The 24,398-nt window shown below is 39.1% G+C and overlaps 1 protein-coding gene across 1 annotated transcript in view; it reads left to right on the top strand.

The window, feature by feature from the left end:
- The window catches only part of ush1c (Usher syndrome 1C), a 36,818-nt gene that overhangs the window by 10,169 nt on the left and 2,251 nt on the right, over positions 1 to 24,398 (top strand). The window contains 26 exon segments of the mRNA XM_088080031.1: positions 198 to 319; positions 3,333 to 3,400; positions 5,381 to 5,524; positions 5,699 to 5,837; positions 8,115 to 8,223; positions 8,360 to 8,384; positions 8,513 to 8,570; positions 8,668 to 8,856; positions 9,803 to 9,862; positions 10,341 to 10,397; positions 11,904 to 12,046; positions 14,267 to 14,332; positions 14,426 to 14,574; positions 15,242 to 15,291; positions 15,562 to 15,726; positions 15,957 to 16,073; positions 17,151 to 17,626; positions 17,628 to 17,829; positions 18,482 to 18,535; positions 18,712 to 18,840; positions 20,470 to 20,535; positions 22,293 to 22,334; positions 22,913 to 22,966; positions 23,079 to 23,178; positions 23,918 to 24,027; positions 24,272 to 24,327. Coding sequence (XP_087936157.1) covers positions 284 to 319; positions 3,333 to 3,400; positions 5,381 to 5,524; positions 5,699 to 5,837; positions 8,115 to 8,223; positions 8,360 to 8,384; positions 8,513 to 8,570; positions 8,668 to 8,856; positions 9,803 to 9,862; positions 10,341 to 10,397; positions 11,904 to 12,046; positions 14,267 to 14,332; positions 14,426 to 14,574; positions 15,242 to 15,291; positions 15,562 to 15,726; positions 15,957 to 16,073; positions 17,151 to 17,626; positions 17,628 to 17,829; positions 18,482 to 18,535; positions 18,712 to 18,840; positions 20,470 to 20,535; positions 22,293 to 22,334; positions 22,913 to 22,966; positions 23,079 to 23,178; positions 23,918 to 24,027; positions 24,272 to 24,327 — 2,864 coding nt within the window. The 5' untranslated portion in view covers positions 198 to 283.

Genomic DNA, 24,398 nt, shown 5'->3' with positions numbered 1-24,398 from the left:
TCCCAAATCTGCTGCGTGTGAAGAACAACAAGAAGCCCAAACACGGACACAGTCGCTTGATAGTGAGAAAAGCTATGGTTTTGTAAATGTTCACCATTGTCATATTCATTTTTGTTACATTTTTATTCCTCGTTATTTATTAACCTGGTTACTATAAAAAAAACCTTAACCGGAAGCTCTTATATTACTGCCAGCAGCTTGACGTGCTGACCCTGGTCTGGTCCTGACAAACTTCTCCGACACTGAGACCTCACGGCGGTCTGTTTGCTACTGTCTCTCAGCGATGGAGCGGAAAGTGGCTCGCGAATTTAGACACAAGGTAAGACACAAACATTGTGCTTTTCGGATATTTATTACATTTCTCTTTAATAGCCCTCAAACAGCGTTTCTTTTTCCGTCATTCACCTGTGCGTCGCCTCACCGGCTCAGGTGTCTCTTTCACCGGGATGTTACGCAGACAGGCCTGACCGACAGACAGCCACACAAAATGAAACAGTTAGAGTAGCCTACCTCAAAATGTTTTTTTTTTCAGAAGTATACTTTTTATTACAGCAAATCAGAAGGCATGTATATAAGTCAAACACAAATTAGAAATTTTATGGCAGTAGCTTCAGGGTTTAGATATAATGTATCACTAGGCCTATTTACTAACCCTTGGAACCTGAGGAAATTGGTTTGATTTCTTATGAAAATATGGAGAAAGGTAATGAGCAACCTAGCAAGAAATTTCCCACAAATTGTAAGAAATTGGCCAACAAAAGCAACCTAAAATTTGTTCAGAAAAGAATAGGGATATTAATATTATTATTATTATTATTATTATTATTATTATTATCAGCCTATGTTTAAAATGATGATACAGATTTTTTTTTAATTCCGCACTTTTTATTAAGAAATTTTTGTTTTTGATTTTTTCCCCCTCTTTTTTCTTTTTTTTTTTTTCTTGCTAATTTTCCGGATTTTTTGGGGGGGTAACTTTTTGCTAAATTCCTGCTAACTTTTTGGCCATGTCTTTTTAGGTTAATTGCCTTCTTCTCAGGTTTAAAAGGGTTAAGCCCTTTGGTGAAATAACTGACAAAACTATACGATTTATTGATTTTCAAACAATGGAAATAATTAATTTTCTTGGATTTTCTCAGATGAAATTGATTTAATAGAATTTTGGTCCTCAAATTTCAACAGCTGTTCTGTTAGATGTTATGTTAGGCAGATAATTTGGGTGACAGTGCATCTATTTTCCTTTAAAGTTTAAAAGTAGCCACAGTTTATTCCAAACAGCTATACTGGATGATATCCTCTCTGTATCTGTCCGATGATGAACATACAGCTGAGGTCCAGGGTAAAACAAATGTTACTCGAGTTCATTGTATGTAGCTCCATGAATTAAGCATGTTTTGTTTTGTGTTTGGTGTTGGCTCATAACAGCCTGTAAAGGTAACTATGAGTAGAAAATAACAGAGGAAGGGAACATGATATGTTCAGGGCGTTTTCGGCCACAGACCATGTAGGGATCATCACACAGCCATCTGTGCTGCAGGCAGTGTCACATATTGCAGGCTTTTTACAAAGGGCATCTCAGCATTAGATAATGTCGACCGTGTCAGAGACGAGCAGCTGAGCGGAAGGAAGCTACAATTTACGAGTTTAATTAGAGGCTGAGGGGCCAACACGGCACAATCAAGCTTTGTTTCTATTTGGGACATCATCGTAGTCACTGTATCTCAGTTTGGATGAGAGCTTGAATTTAGTCACTGTATGAAGAATTACATTATCTGTTTTGTCAATTTAAAAGGAACAATAAAGTTGTTTTGTTCTTTGGGAGGTTGTTGTATGCACTGCGATCTCTGTAGATAAAGTAAATGGGGTCTTTACTCTGTAAACAGTCTGAACCTCTTAACTAGACAGCACACTTTTAAAACAGGTTTCTGACTGACCAATGATCTCTAAACCTTATTGGTTTATGGTGCCAAAGTCTGCATGCACTTTAGGCTGCAGGTGTGGCTGACTGTGTCTCACTGCGCGGTGCAAGACAAATTTATGACAGTCATAAAAATCATGCTACACATCCCTGCAGCGAACTCTCAGCAGGATCCATGTAATACAGCCCTACATTTATGATCACGACAGTAAGTATTAGACGATCTACCAATGCTTTAATCCCTACAGCAGGGATACTCATTTGCTTTGCATGGGAGCAGCCCCATTCATGTTTCAGAGATTTCGGGACATTTCTAGGATTTTAGGACATTTCTAGAATTGTAGGATGCTTCTAGGATTATACGATTTTTACATGATTTTAGGATGTTTCAAGAATCTTTTGAATGTTTGTAGGATTTTAGGATGTTTGTAGAATTTTAGGATGTTTCTAGTGTTTTAGGATGCTTCAATGATTTTAGGATTTTTTTTTAGGATTCTGGGATATTTCTAGGATTTTAGGACATTTCTAGGATTCTTATCTCTCTTGAGGGGTATGGGCGATCCTCCAATGGTGCTTTTTTGATAAACAGGCTCTATTTTGATGCTGTTTTATGCAGTCTGACACCTGATGTATACTAAAAGTACAAAAACACTTCCCAGTTGTGAATCACTTCATTTTTCTTATGAATTAGAAAATAATGGCACCCTGTCGGGGGTCAGATAAGGGCCATAAGTTGAGTGTAACTGCGCTACATGATACAGAAGTGTCCAAATGTGCATGCACACATGGTATTTTGTTCTTCATAAGACTTATTTTTGAGCACACACTGCTGAGGTTGTGAGGTTGTGGCGTGTGTGTGTGTGTGTGTGTGTGTGTGTGTGTGTGTGTGTGTGTGTGTGTGTGTGTGAGAATATTGGGTGTGAATATTCACCTCTGTTTGTGTCTGAGATGTAAGCTGACACTGCTGACCTTCCTACTGCAGCCTCTCCTCAGCTGCCATTATTCCCTCCCAGTGGTTTGATGGTAAGGGAAGGGCTGTCCATTACACCTGCTTTAGTCCAAGGAGCCTCATCATCCCCAAGGCCTGGTTTGAGCTACCACTCTGATTAAAAAAGCAACTCAGGTTGGGTTTGAAACAGTTATCGTGTAGCTTGGGACAGATTATTTCAGACAAAAAGCAAAATGTGTTACATCAGTGATTGGCCGAAACGTTTCCTCAAAACTATTCTGCTGCAGCTGAGCCGCCATCAGGTTTGTACGACTCTTACACACACAGGCACACACTGATGGCTCGTCCCGCTGTAGTGTTGACCAGACCACCAGAGAGAAGTATAGTGTGTGTCAGTGGGCTGACGTTTCCTCTGACTCAGCAGTGAGAAGAAGAATGGCACCAGATGTTTTTCCTTTCTTGCAGGTGGAGTTGCTGATTGAAAATGAGGCAGAGAAGGATTACCTGTATGATGTCCTCCGCATGTATCACCAGTGAGTACCATCTGTCACTGCTCAGTGTGGTTTACCTGTGTGTGTCTGCAAGAAAGTTGCATTTTCGTTTTTGCTTTGTCACACACGTATGTGTATATTCACCCCGCTATAGCCTATATGGTTGAAAATGTTGATGTTATCGAATAGATAACCCTGTAAACCCTGAGATAGAAAAAAACAATAAACAAGAAAATTATCTTAAAAAACATAGCAAAAAATGAAGGAAAGTCATTGAGCAAACAAACAAGGAAATTAAATTTAAAATCTGAAAATTTACAATAATTCTGTAACAGGATTTTAAATGATTATGATAATTAGAACTATAGTTTTCTGGATATTTTCCCCAGGCTTTTTAAAAATAATTTTCTAAATCTACATATCTCTTGCCTTTTTGGGGATATTCCTTGCCAAGCTGCTCATTGCCTTTTCCCCCTATGTTTTCAAAGAGATCAAACCAATATCCTCAGGGTTCAAAGGTTTAAACATTTGTGAAAGGCGTCTGAATGCAGCAGAAGAAAACTGATGTCGATCCAGATTTCAAAGAGTTAAATAATTACCACTTTAACCCGGAACTTGTGAAAAATGTTAGTAAAGAGGCCCCAATATAAAAAAAGACAGTATAATCAAAATTACAAATATAGTGTCATGTTTCATTTGCTTGAAGTGTTGCTATAATTTCTTCTGCTCCTGTGTTAGCTGCAGATGAAACGCTGTTCAGTTGCACTTTTAATTTCTTTTAACTCCTCACCAAATTTTTGATATCTCTTTATCTCATCACACTCATTTCTGATGCACAAAGACCTCCCGTTTAAACTCTGTGCTCCATCAGGGTTTCTGATAACAGCCTGGTGTCAGAGGCTGAGGGAGGGGGTGCACTGCTGGTGCTACAGGTCTAGGTTTCAATTAATCTTTGTACAGAGCCAGAGCTCTGTGGCTCCACTGGTTAAGCCTCTGATCAGTTTCCACTGTACTCTGACAAGCCTGACCAGTTTTCCACAAAAGCTCTTTTTATGTCCATCCTCCAAACAGGGCTGAAATGGCACTTGTTAATAATTTAGAGAGGAGGCCAGGTGGACAGATTTTACACAGTAGCTTACTTTGCAGCTTTAATTGCTGTTCTAGTTGTCTCCCTTTGAATTGTAAAAGGACAATTGATAAGATTGTGGTTCCAATTAGCATATGCAGAAATATTACAGTTTTATTTATGGTGCGATAATTTAATATCTTGATTTGCATTTTGTGTGGACCCCAAGAAAAGCTTTAACTGTAGTAACAATTATTGGGGATCTGGAATAATTAAAAACAACAACAACAACAACAAAGGCAAAAAGCTTACTGTTGCTTGTCGTCCACTCTGATAGATATTTTTGCCTGTCAGAGCGACATATGCCTCCTCATCTCTTCTCTTCTTAAGGTTAACAGCTTTAGGCTATTAGATACTCGCTTAACATACCTGACCAAACTATTGGCAGGCAAGTTGCATTATGGGTAATGTAGGCACTGTGCTTTGAAAATAAAGAAGAATGTGTCTGATAAAAAAACAAAGTATTTTCTTGTTGTGCTGCGTCAGTTCTGATACTGTCTATCTGACAGTGTTCTAGGAGTGCAATGCTAAACCTATAGACTACTCTTACAGGAGGACTTAAATTATCTTTTGATTGATAAGATCCCCTGAGGGCCATTATTATCAGTTGTACTTTAAACACAATATGACATTCAGTATCTCTAAATGTGACCGACATCCCTCTGTCTTTAGACCCTCACATCACGACTGAGGAAAAACACCTCAAAAAAACGCTGTAACTGGGGAAAAAATGGTAGAAACCTCAGGAAGAGCGACTAAGGAGGGATCCCTCTTCCTCAGGGATCCCTCTTCTTAAGTGCACTTGGTCTTGACCCGAGGATCTCATATTATATTGTATCTTCTCAGAACGTGAAAGTCACATATAAAAACATAATTATGTCCCTCTTCTCATTCAGGTCTATGGATTTGACAGTGCTGGTCGGGGACCTGAAGTTGGTCATCAATGAACCAAAGCGCTTGCCCTTGTTTGATGCTATCCGACCTCTCATCCCCCTCAAACACCAGGTGGAGTACGACCTGCTCACCCCCAAGAGGTCACGGTGAGTGCAGCATAGACTCACGTCCTGATGCCGGTATCACATATGTGTCTACATAACAAAAGTGCCCTAAAAAGACATTTTAACTATACCATAATATCCCTGAGCATTCCCACACTCTGTTTTATCTGGCTCATAAATGTTTTTTATATCTTTCTTTCTCTCCTGAATGTGCAGGAAGCTGAAAGAAGTGCGTTTGGATCGGACACATCGTGATGGACTGGGTCTTAGTGTCCGAGGAGGGCTGGAGTTTGGCTGTGGTCTCTATATATCACAGATTGTGAAGGACGGTCAGGCTGGGAATGTCGGCCTACAGGTATGTAGCTGTGTGTGTTAACTGTGGTGTTTAAAAAAAAAAAATAATAATAATAATTTAAATGTCCCTCTATGTTACGATGGATTGTTTAAACTCTGAAAACAGATTTTAGTTTATGTACCATTTTAGTTAATGTACCAGATAAAGATTATTATTGGTATTGGCTATTGGTATGTAGAATAATTATTTTGTAATGATAATAGCAGAAGTACAGAGCCCATGAAGTCCAGAAAGATGGTATTTTTTAAACTTGTGCGCACAAGATAACTAGAGACCATCTTGCACCCACCACAATACAGGAATCCACAGCTTATAACAAATGTGTGCCAGGGGCGTAAAGTTGGGGACCCATTGGCTTCTGTCCTACTTCCTACCCCCCTAACTTATGAACCCTCATAAGTTAGGGGGGTCTTTTTGACAGCATCTTGCAAAGTTGTGACACAATCACATTGACAAAATTTGTCCTCAGATAGACAGACAACTGGAAAAATACTTAAAACTGCTTCTGTGCTAGTTTCCACTGTAGCAGGTATCTCCAGGACAATTTTCCATGATCACACACACACACACACACACACACACACACACACACACACACACACACACACACACACACACACACACAAAGTCACTAGGTGAAAACAATACAAGCCCCACTGTTGCGGCAGGTAATTAACTTGTGCACACAGGACCTGATAAAAAAATATAATTTTATGAGACAATAGGGGGATCATCCCGATGAGTCTTGATATCAACTAACGTTGTATGAGAGATTGGTAAGGGTAAGCTTTGCTAGATGTTTCAAAAAAACTTTTTTCACGCTCAGTGGTAAAGATCTATTGAGTTTCTGTGGAGATATCAATATCTAAAGTCCAGGAAACTGTCTTGCCCACAAATTTCAGGGCGTAGGGTTCAAGGAGGGAATCACATATTGAACATTGGACCTGGGGAAAAAAATACTGAGAGCATAAAACCCATTAATTGGTCTGCCTATATGAGTCATGTTAATTATATTGAGCAGGAGAACATGGATACACTCCCACTTTAGAGGCAGAATAGAAAATAAAATTTGATTAGCTGTGTTCTCCATTATATGGTGGCTGTGTGCATCTTAGATCTTTAGAGATGCATATGAATTTATAGTTAATTATCTTGTGCACAGAACATAAAAAAGATCTCCTTTCCAGTCTAAAGGGGCTCCTTACACTAGTTTAAGTATAGCATCTAGTACATCAACATTATTTTTTTGGCTTCATAGTATGCATGTGTATACATAGAGATAGTCTACTTTATTTTATCATTGCATTTTTATACATAACATGCCACTTATAGTGTTATATTTATTAACATGAATACTATGCAGATTACCCATTGTTGTGTCAAATTGTAATGATTTTCATGTCACTGTAAGGTGTTGCGTATGTCAGTCATAATACCAGTATCCACTAGGTGGGGTAAATCACCATGTTTTTTTAAACTCAAAGAGCCTGCACGTATGTAACCGATAGTTCAGTTTCACCCAGATGGACATTGAATAAAATCAATAACTTTTGTCATGAAAAAAGTTAATGTCCTGTTTAGATTGATGCTTTAATACTATAGCACAACTGTGAGTCATTGTGTATTATGATAGACTTGCAGTACACTTTGTAACTACATCCAAGGTGAGGGAAGTCTCCTGTCTAATAACTGGATAAAACCCAGAAACACAGTCAGAGTAAAATATAATAATTAATAATAATCATTTTTATGGAAATTATTTAACAACATACATTCAAAGGAATGCTGTAATGTGCGGTAGAATGTTTCCTCACCTGCTAAAGGCAGATTTTGCAAATTTACTTAAAACATATTTTATTAGGTATTATTTATTAGTTAACTGTTTAACAGAGTGCATACATAAACATTGTTGGATAAAGATAAGTGATGCAACTGATATACTGTATATAGACCTCCGAGCTGAGGTTACTGTGCAGCCTCCATCCGTGGTTAGGCTTTTAAATCTAGATAAAAACATCTGCATGCATGTCCAGACACATTGTACATGACTGTGTAGACACTGACATATAGATGTGATAGCTAAACTCAATTATGTAAATGAGTAAAGCATCAAAAAAATAGATAGACAGATGAAATCAATAAATCATTTTGTGGCTGATATTTTCAAATGACAAGAATGTGAATTGTTGGAGCAGCAATAACTCCATCTCTGATTTGTCTTGATATATTGAAAGTGAAGGCGTCCTACATAATATTCCATCCTGTGTTGATTTATAGGTTGGTGATGAGATTGTGCGCATCAATGGATACTCCATCTCCTCCTGCATCCACGAGGAGGTCCTCAGTCTCATCAAGACAAAGAAGACTGTGTCGCTCAAAGTCAGGCGTATGTCAAACAACAAACAAACAAACGTCAAAAACTATTTTTCCAATAACAGGAGCATCATTGATGTGCATTAATTAATTGATATTATTTAATAACAATCACAGCATTAACTTTATTGATTTTTTTATCTGTGCAGATGTGGGGATGATCCCAGTGAAAAGGTAAAATAATGTGGTTATAAAAAAACCTGCTGGTTGAATGGCGAAATGGGGAGTTAATGTGCTGAGAAGACATTGTTGACAGTGTGGAGACTTTAGTGTCCTCATTCAGGTTTTTTCTATTTCTCCAGCTCATCAGATGAACCCCTCAAGTGGCAGTTTGTCGACCAGTTTGTGTCTGAGTCAGGGGTAGGAGACAGATTTAGCTTCTGCTTCATGTCATTTTTCAGTTTTAAAAGTTGTATCACATCAGCAGACAGCTTTTGGACTCTCTGTGCCTCCCCAGGAGAAAAAAAGCAGCGTTGCAGGCTTGGCGTCCATTGGAGGCAAAGAAATCAAGGAGAAGAAGGTTTTCCTCAGCCTCGTGGGCACCAAAGGCATGGGCATCAGCATCTCCAGTGGTCCAACCCAGAAGCCTGGTATCTACATCAGTAATGTCAAGCCAGGCTCACTTTCTGCAGAAGTTGGACTTGAGGTGATTGCTCAAAATGACCTGAACACCTCTTTAAAAAACTGTCAGACTGTGGTTTACAGCGCAATTACATTTTCAAACATATTATAGGATTCAGATTCAGACAAAAAAAGAGTAAAGAGAAAGGATATAAAAGGTAATTAATTACTAAATGATTTACAATATTAAAAAATCTTTATAAGTAGCAAAAGTGCAGATGCAGTCCAAAGATAAAAATATAATTTAAAATGAAGTTGAAAAGATGAATTTGCAGTCATTACTGGTTGGAGTAGGCAATGTAAAAAAGGAACATTTTTAGATTTGACTTAAAAGTGGTCAGAGTCAGGGCTTACCTAACATCATCTGGGAGGTTATTCCAAGTTTTGTGCTTCAGGATAACAAAACGCTGCTTCACCATGTTTAGTTCTCTTTGGATGGTCAGTAGGCCAGCCCCAGATGTCCTGAGGGTCCTAGAAGGTTCATATGTCAAAAGCATGTCAGAGATATATTTGGCCGCCGAGCCACAGAGTGATTTATACACAATACGCAGCAAGATTTTGAAATTATTTCTTTAAGTGACAGATAGCCAGTGTAAGAGTTTTAGAAGTGGAGTAATATGGCCATACTTCCTAGTTTTTGTCAGCACCCTCGCAGCAGCATTCTGAATAAACTGAAGTTGATGAACAGCAGTAATCTAATCTACTGGAAAAAAGGCGTTGGTGAGCCTTTCATGGTCTTATTTTGACATTTCTCTGACTCTAGAAATGTTTATTAAATGATAATAGGCAGATAAAGTTGCTGATGTGATGTGGCTGTAGAAATTTAAACCTGAGTCCAGGACTACCCAGAGGTTTCTTGATTGACTTTTAGTTATAAGAGAGGGATTCAAGGTGAGAGCTGACACTCTGTCTTTGGTATCTGCATATACCTGCCTGCTGTGAACTGCATCTGTGTCTTATCCTAAATATAGGTTGGAGACCAGATTGTGGAGGTGAACGGGGTGGATTTCACCAATGCGGAGCACAAGGAGGTGAAGTGAAGTTTAACTTGATTATTTGTTCATTGATATAAAACCAGCTGGAGTCTAAAGTTATTTTTTACTTTAACATAGATATACAGTTTTGTACAATTTGTCCTTATTATCAGAAGCACCCACAGCACCATGAAGACATCTGTTTTAACAGTGATTTAACTTCACCGGCAGTGTTTGTTCTACACTCAGCTCACTGAGCTGCAGAGCCACTGCTTAATTAGCATTTAACAAGCCAAAATGGTTTGGCAACAGAAAAAAAAATCCTTAATGGACTGTTAATTATTTGCCAAAGTGGCTGAGAAAACAAAGCCAGCAGTATTTACCAGGAGTTGGTAATCATTTTACACCCTGATAAATATCTAATACATATTTCATGCAGAGAACCATCTTTCTAAGAGACTGTTAATGTATTACCATTAATTTTATTTAATAAATATGTCTTGAAAATTGAAGTTTTCTGTTGTTATATTCCCAGGCTGTGAGAGTGCTGAAGAGCAGCAGGAGTCTGACTATTACTGTTCTGACAGGAGCTGTAAGTACACTCTAAAAGCATTGTCTCATAAAAAATTATAATAGTTCATAGTTTTTTAATGCCAGAGGTGAGTCCAAGTTTCAAGTTCTAAACCCTCAGTTTCCTAAAGTCCTAAACAAGTCATTATGCTCTCTTCACCAAAATCAATGACATTTAATGACAGCGTAATAATATATTAAATTCACAAAAGTCATGAATGTTTTTTAGAATTTGTTTATTCATTAAAAGAAACGTTTTTGAAGTTTTTGCATCTCAGTAAATGTTGACCCAAACATTTAAAATAAGAAAATTAATCGTTTCGTGGTGCATGTTTTAAATAACATGCTCTTTAATAGCTGGGTTTGGAGGAGGGTATCAAGTATTTTCAAGTAAAATGACTGAAGTCCAAGTGAAGTCCCACGTCTTTGGTGTTGAAGTCTAAGTCAAAATACATGTTTGTGTGTTTTTTTTTGTTTTGTTTTTATTTTGTCATGTCAAGTCTAAAGTCACCAAATCTGTGATTCAAGTCTGGCTCAAGTCATGTGACTAGAGTCCAAACCTCAGTTTAATAATATGATGTCTTTTGCAGGTCAATGTTTGACTCTTTTTCTATTTTTTTATCTAACTTGTTGAATTCTTGACATGTAACACCAGTTTGAGATACATATGATTACATCTGCACACTCAACCGTTTAAAATAATCCTAGATAGTACGTGTAGACTTATACTATTTAGAGTATTTAAAATTTGAGAGATTTCTTGACCCTCACAAGTTCCTGTTATTAAAGTTAAAGGAATGCATAGTAAAGGAAAGTGATAATCTTGACATAGTGTATATAAAATGCGCAGAATTATTGTTTATACTGTTATGAGGATCACAGAATAATATGTAGGTAGGAAAAAACCTGTAATCCTGGTGAAGTCTTCTGGTTACCTTTTAAAATCTTTGAAATGTATTTATCTGAGGAAGTAAAACAGTTAAAGGATTGTCTCTTATTGTTCTGCCGACTCCCTTTGCATTCCCGCACTGCACAGACTAATATACCATTTTGTTTTGGAGACGTCACATTACCTTGTCTGTGCCTGTGCCTCAGCCTGCTGTCTGCAGGAGCAACATTTATCATCAGTCAAGTCACTCGGCAGGTTGTTTGCCTCGGGACTCAGCGGCGGCAACTGTGTAACTGAGACAAGCAGTCCCCTCTTATTTACTGTTTCCTTGGTGCCTGTCTAATGCATTTATTCAAAGTTGCATCTACATTAACAGGGAACCCTGCAACTCTAAACAATAATAACAGTACAGTATTTTAGTATGTATCTTATATGTTTTTGTGCGCCATATATCTGTGATTCTCTGATTTTGAGTAAGGCTTCAAAGATGTTACGTGATAAAAACAGACACCTCCTCGCCCTCTCTCTGGTCGAGTGGTTTTTACGGGCCCTGGTCCCCAGAGCCAAAAAGTTTTAGGACCCCTGTTGTACATGATGTATTTCCCTGATTGTCATTTCTGGCTGTTGTCACCCTCTCAGGGCAGCGAGCTGTTCATGACTGATGAGGAGCGTCTGGCAGCGGAGGCCCGCAGGGAGCTGGACAGGCAGGAGCTGATGCACCAGAAGAGGGTGGCACTGGAGACCAACAAAATCATTAAAGAGCAGCAGGAGAAGGAGAAGCAGTGAGTGAACTTTCCTCTTCTGTTTTTGAAGTATGGCAGAAGAACAACAGTTGTCTTGTTGTACCTGAACACAAGTCTTTTGTTGTTATCCTAAAATATAAAATGTTGGCACCATGGTAGTGCAGTTAAGGTCTAATTCAGTAGGAAAAGTTATTATTACAAAATTCTTTAACATAGTTTATTAAAAAATACAAAGATAAAACATATTTTCACAGATTCATTTCACTTTCATTCATGACCAGTTACACTCCATCTAACCTTACAGGCAGAATAACAACCAGGCATAAGACAAGACAAAGTGAAATGAGTGTGTAGTAAAAGCAATGTCATGTTAAACTAGTTTATTTCTATAGTCTGTGAGGCGCTGAAAGGTAGACTAACCGTAACCCCATGCACATTTTTACTATTACGCACAAGTAATTAATAATGATTTATTACTAGTGTTAGAATATGGAAATGACTTTAAATGCCCATCACAAGTGTACACACAGGATTTACCCAAATATGAAAATACAATGATTTAATGACAAAAAATACACACCCACACACACTTACTGTAATTTAAACTGTAACTCTATTGCACATCTGTCCGCCTTAGAAGAGGGATCTCTCCTCAGTCGCTCTTCCTGAGGTTTCTACCATTTCGTCCCCAGATTATGTTTTTTTGGGGGGGGGTTCCTTAGTCTCTGTAGGGGTCTAAGGACAGAGAGAAGTTGCATGCCCTACAGCCCTCTAAGGCAAATTGTGATTTGTGAAAATGGGCTTTGTAAATAAAATTGACCTGACTTGACACACAAACACACTCAGACACACACAGACACAGTAAATGTTCTGCATCTCCAAAGCAGCTTTGCAAGTTAAATGGCATCAACTCCTGCTTCCCAACAAATTACTGCATCCTCACCCTGACATTGAGATCACTAACTGAAAAAAGAACCCTATAAAAAGCTTTACTGGCTAGAAGCAGGTGTTTGCTGTCAGGAATTGTCTCACATTTTGGCACATCTCAACACAAATAGTGCCCAGTAGCTTTTATCCACTTTCAGCTGGAAGGCTCTCTTGTCTTGTTATCTAGGGGAATACCAACATGTGGTCAAACTGAAGGTCATCACCCAACAGCAGCGGTGTTGACTGACATTACTTTGATGTTTCCCAGAAATCCCAAGCCGGCACCGTCACCTGTCAGTGCCAAATTCCTTTTCCCTTGTGACCTGAGTTCAGTCATTGCATTACCTCCTCACACTAAAACACAGCAGAGAAACAGAGTACTCATGTTTGAACAAAGATAGTTTCCCTGTCATCTCACCATATATGGAGGACCACACGTTCTACAAAAATACTAATAAAACTTTTCATAAATTAAAAGAACTAACTGTACAATAAAAATAGGCATTAAACCATTTGTATACAAATAAATGTATCAGTCTATACAAATACCTGATTAAATCCTATGATCTTAATTCAATTTGTGAACCCAGTTATTTATTTCTCCTGTTCAATCGCATTTTCAAATATATTTTTAAATACTACTGTTTATGTTTGAAATTATTTGATTTCTTTTTAATTGATGTACGCACTGACTTTTTTATGTTGGTGTTTTAAATCCCCTTTAAATTAGAAATATTTATTGATGAAATTGGATTTCTTTATAAATTACTTTAAAAGACTCATAATTCTTCTTTCTAGCCCCCTTTAAAATATCCAAATTTACGATTTACTTTTTAAGTCTAGTTGTTTATAGCTTAATAAATAAGCTTGAAAAACATTTAAGAATGCCTGTTTTATCGTACAATTAGTTTTTATTTAATGAAATGCTGTAATGCTATTTCTGTGACACTAGTAATACTTCATAGAAATATGCTGCATAAACATGCATCTACATATATTAGGTGCAAAAATAAGCAGGCATTGATTTTCCTTCTAACTGAGAATCTTATATTGCTCTATTGATACATCACAATATAGATTTATGTTCCCATCACTAAATCACATTCTTCACTGGTGTTTGTAAAATAAGGACACACTCAGATTTCTCTGTGCTTTGATGCCAGCAATATCTTGGGATGAATAATGGGGCTACATATCACGTTTTGCATGGCTGACACTCTCACTAGCAGCCATGACCTGAATAAAAGCCATACATTCTGTCTTTATGGCCCTGTGCTATAGTGTGTTGTGTGGAAAGAGTTTTATTTTGTATGTTTATTGTGTATTTAACAGGCGAAAGATGGAGATCTCTCAGAAAGCTGCCGAGGAAGAGGAGCGCTACAGAAAGGAGATGGAGAAGTATACAACCAATTTTAATATCCATATAATTCAATATTGTTTTGACATGTATAAAACATCTGACATCTCTCACTTTTTTGTTGTCCTCTGTAGGATTGAGACGATGGAGAGGAAGCACAACAGAGAGTGGGAAGAGGACTGGGGAGCTAAAGACAGGCCCAAGAGCCCTAAGAGCCCCCGCACTCCCAAGAGCCCGTCACCCACACCACCTGAGACAAAAACCACCAAGGCCAAGAGTTCTCGTAAGGAAAACTGAAAGTCTCCATCCTGAAATGCATGAATCCTCTATTTACTCCTGAACCTAAACATTTACTTTTCTTCTGAAGCCACAGAGTTTTAGAAGTAAACTATTTCCTGGATTTCACCTTATTTCACCTCCTCTCCTTTGCACGCTCTCTCTGTCTCTTTCTGTCACTTCGGTGTGCTGTGCTGCTTTTTATGGCCTCTCCTCTAAGCTGATGAAGCCAGCTCCTTCATAGATGAAGACAAGGAGGAAGAGCAGGACAGACAAGTGAGTCTGGAGGATGTTCGTGCACACGAGCTGACACACAGACAAGTGCTAGATTTCCTTTGACAACCAAAATTAACCATTAAAGAGTGTTTGTTCCTTTGCCAGATGTTGCTGAGAATTAATGACACATAACCAAAATCCATCTGTTGAAGCTGCCTTTTTTTCCCTACATCTCTAAAATGTGGTTTGCGTCTTCAGTAGTTGTTATTTAGAGTCTCTGAATGGAGCAGACTTAATCTTTTCTGTCACTTTTCTCTTTGAGTGATGTGTTGTGGATTTTTAGTGTAATGGCTGTTTGAAAATAGATGCACTGCCAAGGGTTGGCTGAGACTGTGTTTTAACCATGAATCTAATTTAACAAACCTGTGAGCATGACCTGTGTTCATCTCCATCCTTAGCGTTTGGCTGGTTTTATCGATATGAGGGGAAACTGCCGTCAATCCGCAAGGTACCGTCAGCTGCCTGAGTTCAGTGTGGTTTAAGAGTGGCTACAGAGGAGAGATAACTGGCTCTTATGTCATCTGAACAAACTGGCTGTTATATAGAGCGTTTGTTTTTAAAAATATATTTAAAACTTGGTGTTGTTTTCTGGTGTTTTATCTGTTATACACAGTGTGGTGTCACTAGCTATTTATGCATGTCGTGCTGTGTGGTTTGGAGTGGCAGATTTGTCTGTACCCTGCTTTTTTTTTATTTTGACTAACTGATGACACCTCAGAAAGGAGAAAAGAAGAAGAAAAAGAAGAAAGTGTCCAACACAGACACACTGCAGGAGCAGAGAAAGAACAAGAAGGAGATGGAGTTTGAGTTGAAACTCGCCAAGGAGAAGGAGGAGATGTATGAACGAGAGAAGCAGCTGAAGATCAATCGACTGGTTCAAGAGGTACGAAAAGAGGGGCTTAAAAAGCGTGTGGAGTGGACTCAAGCCATCTGACAATATGATGTACTGTATGGCTACATTATGTTGGCTTTCAGGGTGTCAAGTTGTGGTTTTAACTAAATACAACTGTGTTGTTTGACTTGTGATGCAAAGTTTAAAGCTGAGCATGTGAACATGCGTGTATGGGGTTAACTGGTACTGTCTGATGCTGCCCGGCTCTGCCTGTGTGCCAGGTCTCAGAGACGGAGAGAGAAGACCTTGAGGAGTCAGAGAAAGTGCAACACTGGGTGGAGCGTCTTTGTCAGACTCGGTTGGAGCAGATTTCTTGTGTGGAGAATGAATCCCCAGAGGTACAGAATGAGCCCTCCTCTGTCGAGACCGCTCTGAGCTCTTCAACACTGTTTTGTTTTCCCCATAACATTAAACAGTGGATCCCCTGTAGTCTGGACAGGTGGTATTTTCTCATAAGATGAATAGAGCACTCATACACTAGCATAGCACTGACAATATTTACATGCACACAAATAGTTCACTATTATTCTGAATATGACAAAACAATCTGCATTTGATATGGGGAATGTAAACAGCATATTCTGTCTGGATATTCTGAATCAGACCTTTTACCATATGTAGAATTTCCAGATTAAGACATGTAGGATATGCTGGTATTATTCAGGTTTTAAGAGCATTATTTGAACATATACACAACACACTTCATGCAGGAGTGTTGGAATAGCCATGTAAACAGCTCACTAGGAATATGTTCTTTTTTGGGAAAGGTGCAAAAAGTATGAAAATTTTGTGCATGTAAACTTAGTCACTGAGGCAAAGCCTTCCCACCATACTTAGTTGGTGACGGAGTGAAATGATGTAAAAGGACAGTTAAGACAGCTTGTCTCCCTGGCCATTATAATCTAGCAAAAGCTGAAGGGTGGGGTTTAAACCACTATGTGTGCCATTTTGTCACTTGTTTCACTTCAAATGTTAAGGTTCATGATTTATATGATGCATGAGGTGAGGCAGTGTCCAGTTGGAATTTTTATTTTTACCTGCTCCTAGCACTAAAGACAACTTATTTTCCACCAAGTGCAATCACTTGGACAGTACAAAGGAGAAACAAGAGCAGTAAAAATAGTAATTTTTGATTATGCATTATGAAATACAAAATAATATATTAAAAACCCCACTCTATTTTCTCATGTCAATTTCTTTATTCCACATTGAGATATTTTGACACAAATGGTCTTTCTGAGATGACTGTGGACCATTTGTTGTATGGCACCATGTCAATGTAGAATAAAGAGGAACTGTAAGAGAGAGTTTATGGATGTGTTGGCCTCCTGCTGATTGCTAACATTGTTTAATAAGCTAATGAGAAATGAAACATGAAGTGAAATGAGTCCTTTTTTATGTCATGTGACTTTAAGCTCTCCCCGCCGCTCTCTCCTGCCTCGGAACCCAAAGTGAAGCGTTTCCCGGGCGGCCTCCACTTGGCCACGACTGATCTGGACGACATTAATCTGGATGAGGTGGATCAGAGCCTGAAGGGCCCTCTGAAGAGACTGGCCCCCACCCAACCCAGCAGTAGCCAGCCTCCCCCTCCTTTGCCTCTCCCTCCACCCTCCCCCAAGCTGAACCCCACAATACCTAACTACTCCCCTCCCTCCACTCGAGCATCCCCACAGCGGCGGCCTCCTTCTCCACCCAGTGCTAGAAAACCTCCCTCTGCCCCATCTACCTTGACCAACAAGGGACGCAGGCCTCACCCCCAGCCTCCCCAACCCCCACCCCCAACCTCTTCCCACTATCCTCCTCCATCTCAGTCATCTTGGCCTCCATCCTCTCCTCAGCCCGCTCCACGGCCTCCGCCGCCGCCACCCCCTCCTCCACCACCTCCTCCACCTCCCTCCACCCACCCCACCCCCACAACACTCTGAAGAACGAGTAGGAACCCACAGTGGGTACCGCCAGCATCATCACCATCACCTCCAACACCCTCCCAGCCCTCCAGAGCACCGGAGCGAGTGGGAGGCAGGTGGCTATCTCCCCAGAGGAGGAATTTACTCGTCCAACACCAGTGAAATGTCCTACCCCTCCAGTCCAAAGGTTAGAGAGCGAGAGAATGCGTTGGACTGGCTTTTCCTTTTTGTGTTACTGCTCAGCTCTGTTTAACGGATGGATGGAAAGGACCTTGTTTTCCATCTTTGAATAAAAGTTGAATCAGTAGTTTAAAAAAATGTAGGAAATAGGAAACTCACAGATTTAATGCATTTTCAAGGCTGCAGGATTCAGTTCTCTTTAATGCACAGGTTTATGTGCAGGTTCTTTTTTATGTATTGGGATGTTTTATGCATGAAGAGAGAGTGATGCATTGTAGCAGCATGACTGAATTATGCAGTCATTGATTTACAGTTTACCTCAAGCTGAGGAAAAGGCATTCAGAGATGCAGTTAGTTTGTTATTGATGTTTTCTTGTAGCTGTGTGGATTGTTATACTGAGTGGAGTGTTGCATGGCGTGTAGTGTTGATGAAAGCAGCATATTGCTGATTAGAGGAGCATTTTTTAAGTGTGTGTGCTTGCGTTTGTTTTGACATTTGCATTTCATTCAAAAGGTTATGCATTGAGTGCTTAAGAAACCTCAGCCATGCTCTGCTCTGAGGATATAGGGATTTCTGGCCGTGTGTTGCATTGGTATTCCTGCAGTGCTCTGTATGTGCCAGCGGGCTGCAAGATTGATTTTATTTTATTGTGGTTCAGGTAATGAGAAATACCTCCCATGCCAGTCGTATTTCTTCTTCAAGCACCCCCTTGGTGAGTGTTTCTCTGTAGAAATCAAACACCCCTTCTGTTTTTAGTGTAAATGATGAACTTTATAAATGTGTACAATCCCACCAGAACAAAAAAGCTTTTGTTTTAGAATGACTTGTTTCATCACCCTACTGTTTCAGTCCAAACCTACACTGCAAACATGATCTCTCCCCCAATAGCAACTAGCTCCTAGTCCCCCCAATCAGAGGCGACAGATGGCCCCTGTCATGTCTAAACCGGTCATGCTGCCGCAGTCCCAGACCCACAGACCAGATCCACTCAGACCTGCACTCCGCTCTGATGGCCTGGTATGAAACACATCACATTGCAATCATCTCCTTCCTGCATAAATCCTCCCCAATTCAGCATAGTACGGTAATTAAGTGTTCAGACATCTGACACAGCATGCCATCATCTGGGTGAGGGATTCATCTCTGCCTCTTTTTTTCTGTGTCCTGTGGAGTCTTCCAGACTCTCCAGCTGTTTCGCAAAAAAAGCCAATCTGTGGTTATTGGATCACACAGGGGAGCCATTTGTCCGTCCTGTCAAAAAGCTCTAATGAAACTGGTCAGATTGCTTATTTTTCAAACTGCATTTCTTTGGAGAAAACATTTCCAGTAACCCTCTGCCTCACATAAATAGTGTCACACATTCACACTTTAGAGCACAGCCACACACTTCATCAGTTCAGCTGCACCTGGAGGTGAAATGCCTCACTGAGAGGTACATTGACTGTGGGAGCTTAAGGAGTAGAAGCTATAAATCATTCACTTTGCCCTGACATGTTCAACACCAGTCATCAGAGTTGCCAACACTGCTGCATCACTCAGCTATGCTATTGATGTTTTTAAATGCAGTTTTGTATGCTGTAATCCTTAAACTGATTTGGTAAATATTGACATCAAAGAGAATTGCTACTGAATGTTTTGTTCAGTATATTACTAAGGACTGTAGTAAACCATGTGCTGTAGTATTTACATAGGATTCCTGTTGGTCACTGCATTTCAATAGCCTGGAGAAATGGGCCAAAGAACTTAGAGGAGGCTGGTAATAGTCTATATTTTTCTTATTTCAACAAATCCCATGAAAAGAACCAACACTGAATTTTTCCAACTGTCAAGTCCGACAAAGCCTATTTCTGTAAAGGGCCTCTGTTTATGTCCAAAAACTATTCAATAGACATAAATCAGCATCTTGTTTTGCTGAAAGACATGTTCTTTCATGACAATAAACATGTGCACTGTAGTTCATTTTGAGACACTTCCACATACATACGATGACTGAAAATAGACCCCAATAAATTTACTCTTTTCTCCTGTTTGATTTATGTTGGATTGAGAAAAAAACTATAATGCCCAGCTGTTTGGGAACATTTTTAAAAAGATGTTTGGGTTTTTTTTTAAATAAATGATATATTAGGGAAATATTTTTGGTATTTTTAAGAATTGCAGCATCAGTAGGAACCAACAGGGGTTGGGCTCAGTGCTACAGACAGAACAGAGATGACTTTGGAGACTTTTCCATTTTAACGTTTTGGTCTTTTCATTGGATTTGTTGATGATGATAAAAAATATAGTAGTCAGTGTCATCTTTTGACCACACTACTGGTTTTGTAACAGTGAACTGGACCAAAACACATTTTTATGATAATGACGTTATTTAACACTTTTTGTTCATTACCAGAAGGAATTCCCTAGTGTTGTATAGCATGATTAACTCACCCTCCAGTGATTTATCGTCACACTTTCCTTCAGTGATGTAGATGTGCACTCCATGGTGTGTCACTAAACCATTATATCACTGTTGGGTGTGATTACAGGTGCGACAGAGCACACTTCTGACCACAGCCAGCCACAGCCATCACTGTTTCTATGTGTGTCCAGAGGCAGAAGTGAGTTGATATTCACTAAAAGCTGCTACCTGGTCTTGTGTTTCAGCCTCCGGAAATGTTAAAGCGGATGGTGCCTTACAACTCATCTTTTAAATCAAACAACAAACGACAAGTAATCCATACCTATCACTACCTCTATTGATTAAATATCTTGTGTGCTTTTCTCCTGTTCTCTCTACACCCTTTGTCTCGGGTTTCCTCATGGTTGCCTGGAAGCTGTGATGACTCTTCTTTTATTTTTCATTATGTCCTGTTTTGGCTGCATCACTGCCCCCAGGTCCAGTTATGTAGCTTTTGCATGAGTGCTCTTTTATTGATTTGGAGGACACAATAGCCTCGTTTCCACCAAGCAGTCATCTGTTCAGTTTAGTTCAGTTTGGTAGTACGCATTAGAACGGTAAATTCTGTGTTTCCATTATGAAAAGTTATGGATGAAACTCTTATTTATTTTCACCATGTTTCGTCACCCGTCTGTTGAGGTGCCTTGAACACTGATCTGGTACTAAAAGGTGGAGCTAGAAAAACTAAAGTCTTTTGATTGGTCAATAGAGAACAGTCACTCCTGCTCAGGAATGAGTTGTGGCTGATTTTAAGGATTAAGTCCATTGTGGATATTGTGTTGATATTTTTTTTTCAGACATTAATAAACTATAATTATAAATTTAATTACCTCTTCATACTTTATAGTTCTTCTTCTTCCTTATTTAACAGTTAGCAGCTTCAGAGTGGACTGTGCAAAAAGCGAATTAATTCGCTGTGCCGTTCAAAGGCTACTGGCAGCTACCTGCAAGCATTGGTGGACTGTTTTCCTGCATGTTAATCAATGCATGAGTTGATATCAGGAATCCATCATCACACCTTAAATGTCAATATGACAACTTTGACCATCCCGTTTGTTTGTTTTGTTCTGAAAATGCTGACCTGCAACCTCGTTATGTGGACAGTTAATGAGGTGCAGACGTTCCTCTGCATCACTGGTGAAGAGGAAATCCTGTGAGGGTTGGAATTTGGGTACATGTCTGTATGGGCTACATATGGTTCTTAAGTTACTATACCTGAAGTTTTTTGGTGGAAATGTGGCTAATAATGTTGTGAATATGAACATACAGTGTCGTAATGCATGTCACAATCTTACTGCTGTTATTTGATATGATCTTTACTGGCAACAGTTTGTGTCTCTGCATGGCTTGGTCCAGTGTCCATTACTATAAGAGAGGAAGGCTGTTTAGCTTTCTTGTACCTTCACATTACTTAGAGACAGAGAAAATTAGTCTTATTGGATTTACTGTATCTATTATTCCAATTACCACACGAGTTAGATTGCATAGGCCGAATTTAGCTTCTGTCTCCTGGCAAAATGAATGAAAATTTATGTCACAAATGAGTTTGTCTTTTACATCCAATGTAGTGTTTGCACAATAACAGGAAATGAACAGTTAGATTAATGTGTGTTTATTCTACAGGGAGAAAAATGGCACTCTGGTCCTTGTGGTTGGATAAATGAGATGTCTGTTGTTCTGTTTCCTTCCCTTGAAATTGAACGGCTGTCCCCTTTTGTAGAAAAGATTAGGAGTGATTTCTGTGTAACACTGTGTTCCCATTTTAAATTAAAGTGTGAGGCTATGAAAGCCACTTTGCTTTTTTGAATTTATGACTGAGTGTCTCCATGGTTTCCATGTATTTAGGATGGTATTTAAAATCTAGCATACAGACGGTTGTCAAAGGAAATCTGAACAGCACTTAATTTAATGTGTTGTTACACAGCTGACATTCACTGAGATTATTTTGTTTTTTTATTAGTCCAGTTTGTTAACCCCCTCATTTACATATTGATCTGTTTTAATGAACTGCATCTTGACTCTCTTTCAGGGATTTCAGAAATATGAGGAAGATTTTGATCCTTACTCCATGGTATTGTATGCCTGATCTTCTCAGCACTAGAATAATGCAGAAAATGCCACAGATACTTGGAAGTTTAAAAGGAAAGTGCTGTTTAGCGAACATCTGTAGACCCAAAAGGTTTGCTAGAAATGTAAATCCAGAGTGTTTGCCACTACACAAGGATAAATTCACCACAAGCTAATGCTTCCAAATATTATAATCTGTTTTAATACCGTCACAGCTGTTGTGAATTATTTTACACCAAAGATGTCTGTCTTGGTTCAGAGGAGAAATTATACAGACTTGCTAGTTTGTTATTAGCTTTAAATAAGCCACATTTTGAGAGCTTAGCTAGAGAGCCAAATATAGTAAATCAGGCTAATTAAAAAGGTTTGTGTGTGAATAAGAGATTAATGTTTTATTCCATATATAATATGAATAACTTTGAACTATCATAACGTGGCAGTTCTCTTTTTATAAGTATATCATCAATAGCTATTAACTCAAAAAGGGTATACTATAAGTCTCTTGGGTTTTTTTGCTGACCACTGTCATACCATCCTCAGAGTGTTTTGTTCCTTTCCCCTCCACAATTCTTTTTTTGATAGTTCTCCACGGACCAGATAGATGGGCGAGATGTGAGACTGCTGAGAATCAAGAAGGTACTGACTGCATCTTCACTTCAGATAACTCATTTTATTGATGATCTTACATATCATTTTAAAAAAATATTCTAAATCATGACTGATGATATTTTTGTTCAACGTTCTTAAGGCTGGACAGCTTGACCTTGCTCTGGAAGGAGGTGCAGACTCTCCGTTAGGAAAGTTGGTGATATGTTCTGTGTATGAAGGTGGTGCTGCAGATAAGCATGGTAAGTTTTTTTCTTTCCCTCAACTTAAAAACGTGTTTTTATGTTTATGGCCCCTAAAATGTCTGACCTTAAATATACTGACTTGCAATGTCTGTGCACTTCCTTAAAATCTGAGAGTTTGACATTCCCAAGCTACATTAGGTACGTCACTAATTCGAAAGCCAATCCCTGTCTAATATAGAGACACCATTCAAGGGGAGGCAGAATTCAACTCAACACTGGCAAAAAACCCTGAAATTTCCAGTGCATAGCGGACTTGTTAGTACAGAGAGCAGAGTTTGCATTAGCAAAGTGAAAGTTTTGACAGAAAACATGGTAGAGTGTGCAGTTTTTGGATAGAAACCAAAGCCTGGAGCTTCCCTCCTCTATCTACCAAAAACCCCATCGTTGTAAATACCTTATGTTTCATAACCACTAACTATGTGTCAGCCACTGCTAGTAAGCCTACAAGCCAACACACAACATAAATAATAGATGCTAACTGCACTTAGTTTTTTGGTACGTCTGCTAGTCATTCATTTTGCTGCATAACAGATTTCTCATCTGAGTCTGACTGAGGCTCAAACGTGTATGACTTAGTCTCTGTGATGTTTCCTCCAATACAAGCCATCTTGATGCCCACTTCTCTTCAAGCAATCTATATTTATCTCTGCAGCTCATTCAGCACGTGCTCCCGCTGTGTCACTGTTGTGAATGAAAATGTTTGGCAGTGAACCATCTCTGATGTTTGTGTTTGTAGGTGGCGTTGTGCCCGGGGATGAACTCATGGCTGTAAATGGGAAGATCCTGATTGATGCCACATTGACTGAGGGGCAAAACTCTTTGGCTCGGGCTTGGAATAGCGGAGGGGTAGGACTCAGAGTAGAGGAAAATGAAATGCCAGACTTCATTTGTTTTAAGGAAGAAAAACATTTAACCTAGTAGCTACAACAGCAGGGTGTTATATTGATTGTACTTAAACCCCTTTAGCGTGGATTGATTGTTAGTGTTTGTTGTTGTCACACTCTAACTTGCAGATTGAGTGAGGCTTCATGTTTTGTATTGATTCAGTCATGCACAAAATGAAAGTAAATGCTGTTATTTTTACTTGTAGGACTGGATCGATGTTGTGATCGCGGTTTCCCCTCCGAAAGAATATGAAGATGAAGTGTAAGCATTCCTGAAAATTATTTGTAGTCTAATCCAAACATGTACAATACATTTTTTGCATCATACATACT

This window comes from Plectropomus leopardus, chromosome 7 (assembly GCF_026936395.1).
Source record: "Plectropomus leopardus strain MGB_pleo_1.0 chromosome 7, ASM2693639v1, whole genome shotgun sequence".
Taxonomy (NCBI): domain Eukaryota; kingdom Metazoa; phylum Chordata; class Actinopteri; order Perciformes; family Serranidae; genus Plectropomus; species Plectropomus leopardus.
The sequence above is the reverse complement of the archived record's forward strand: the minus strand, read 5'-3'. Positions and strand labels throughout refer to the sequence as shown.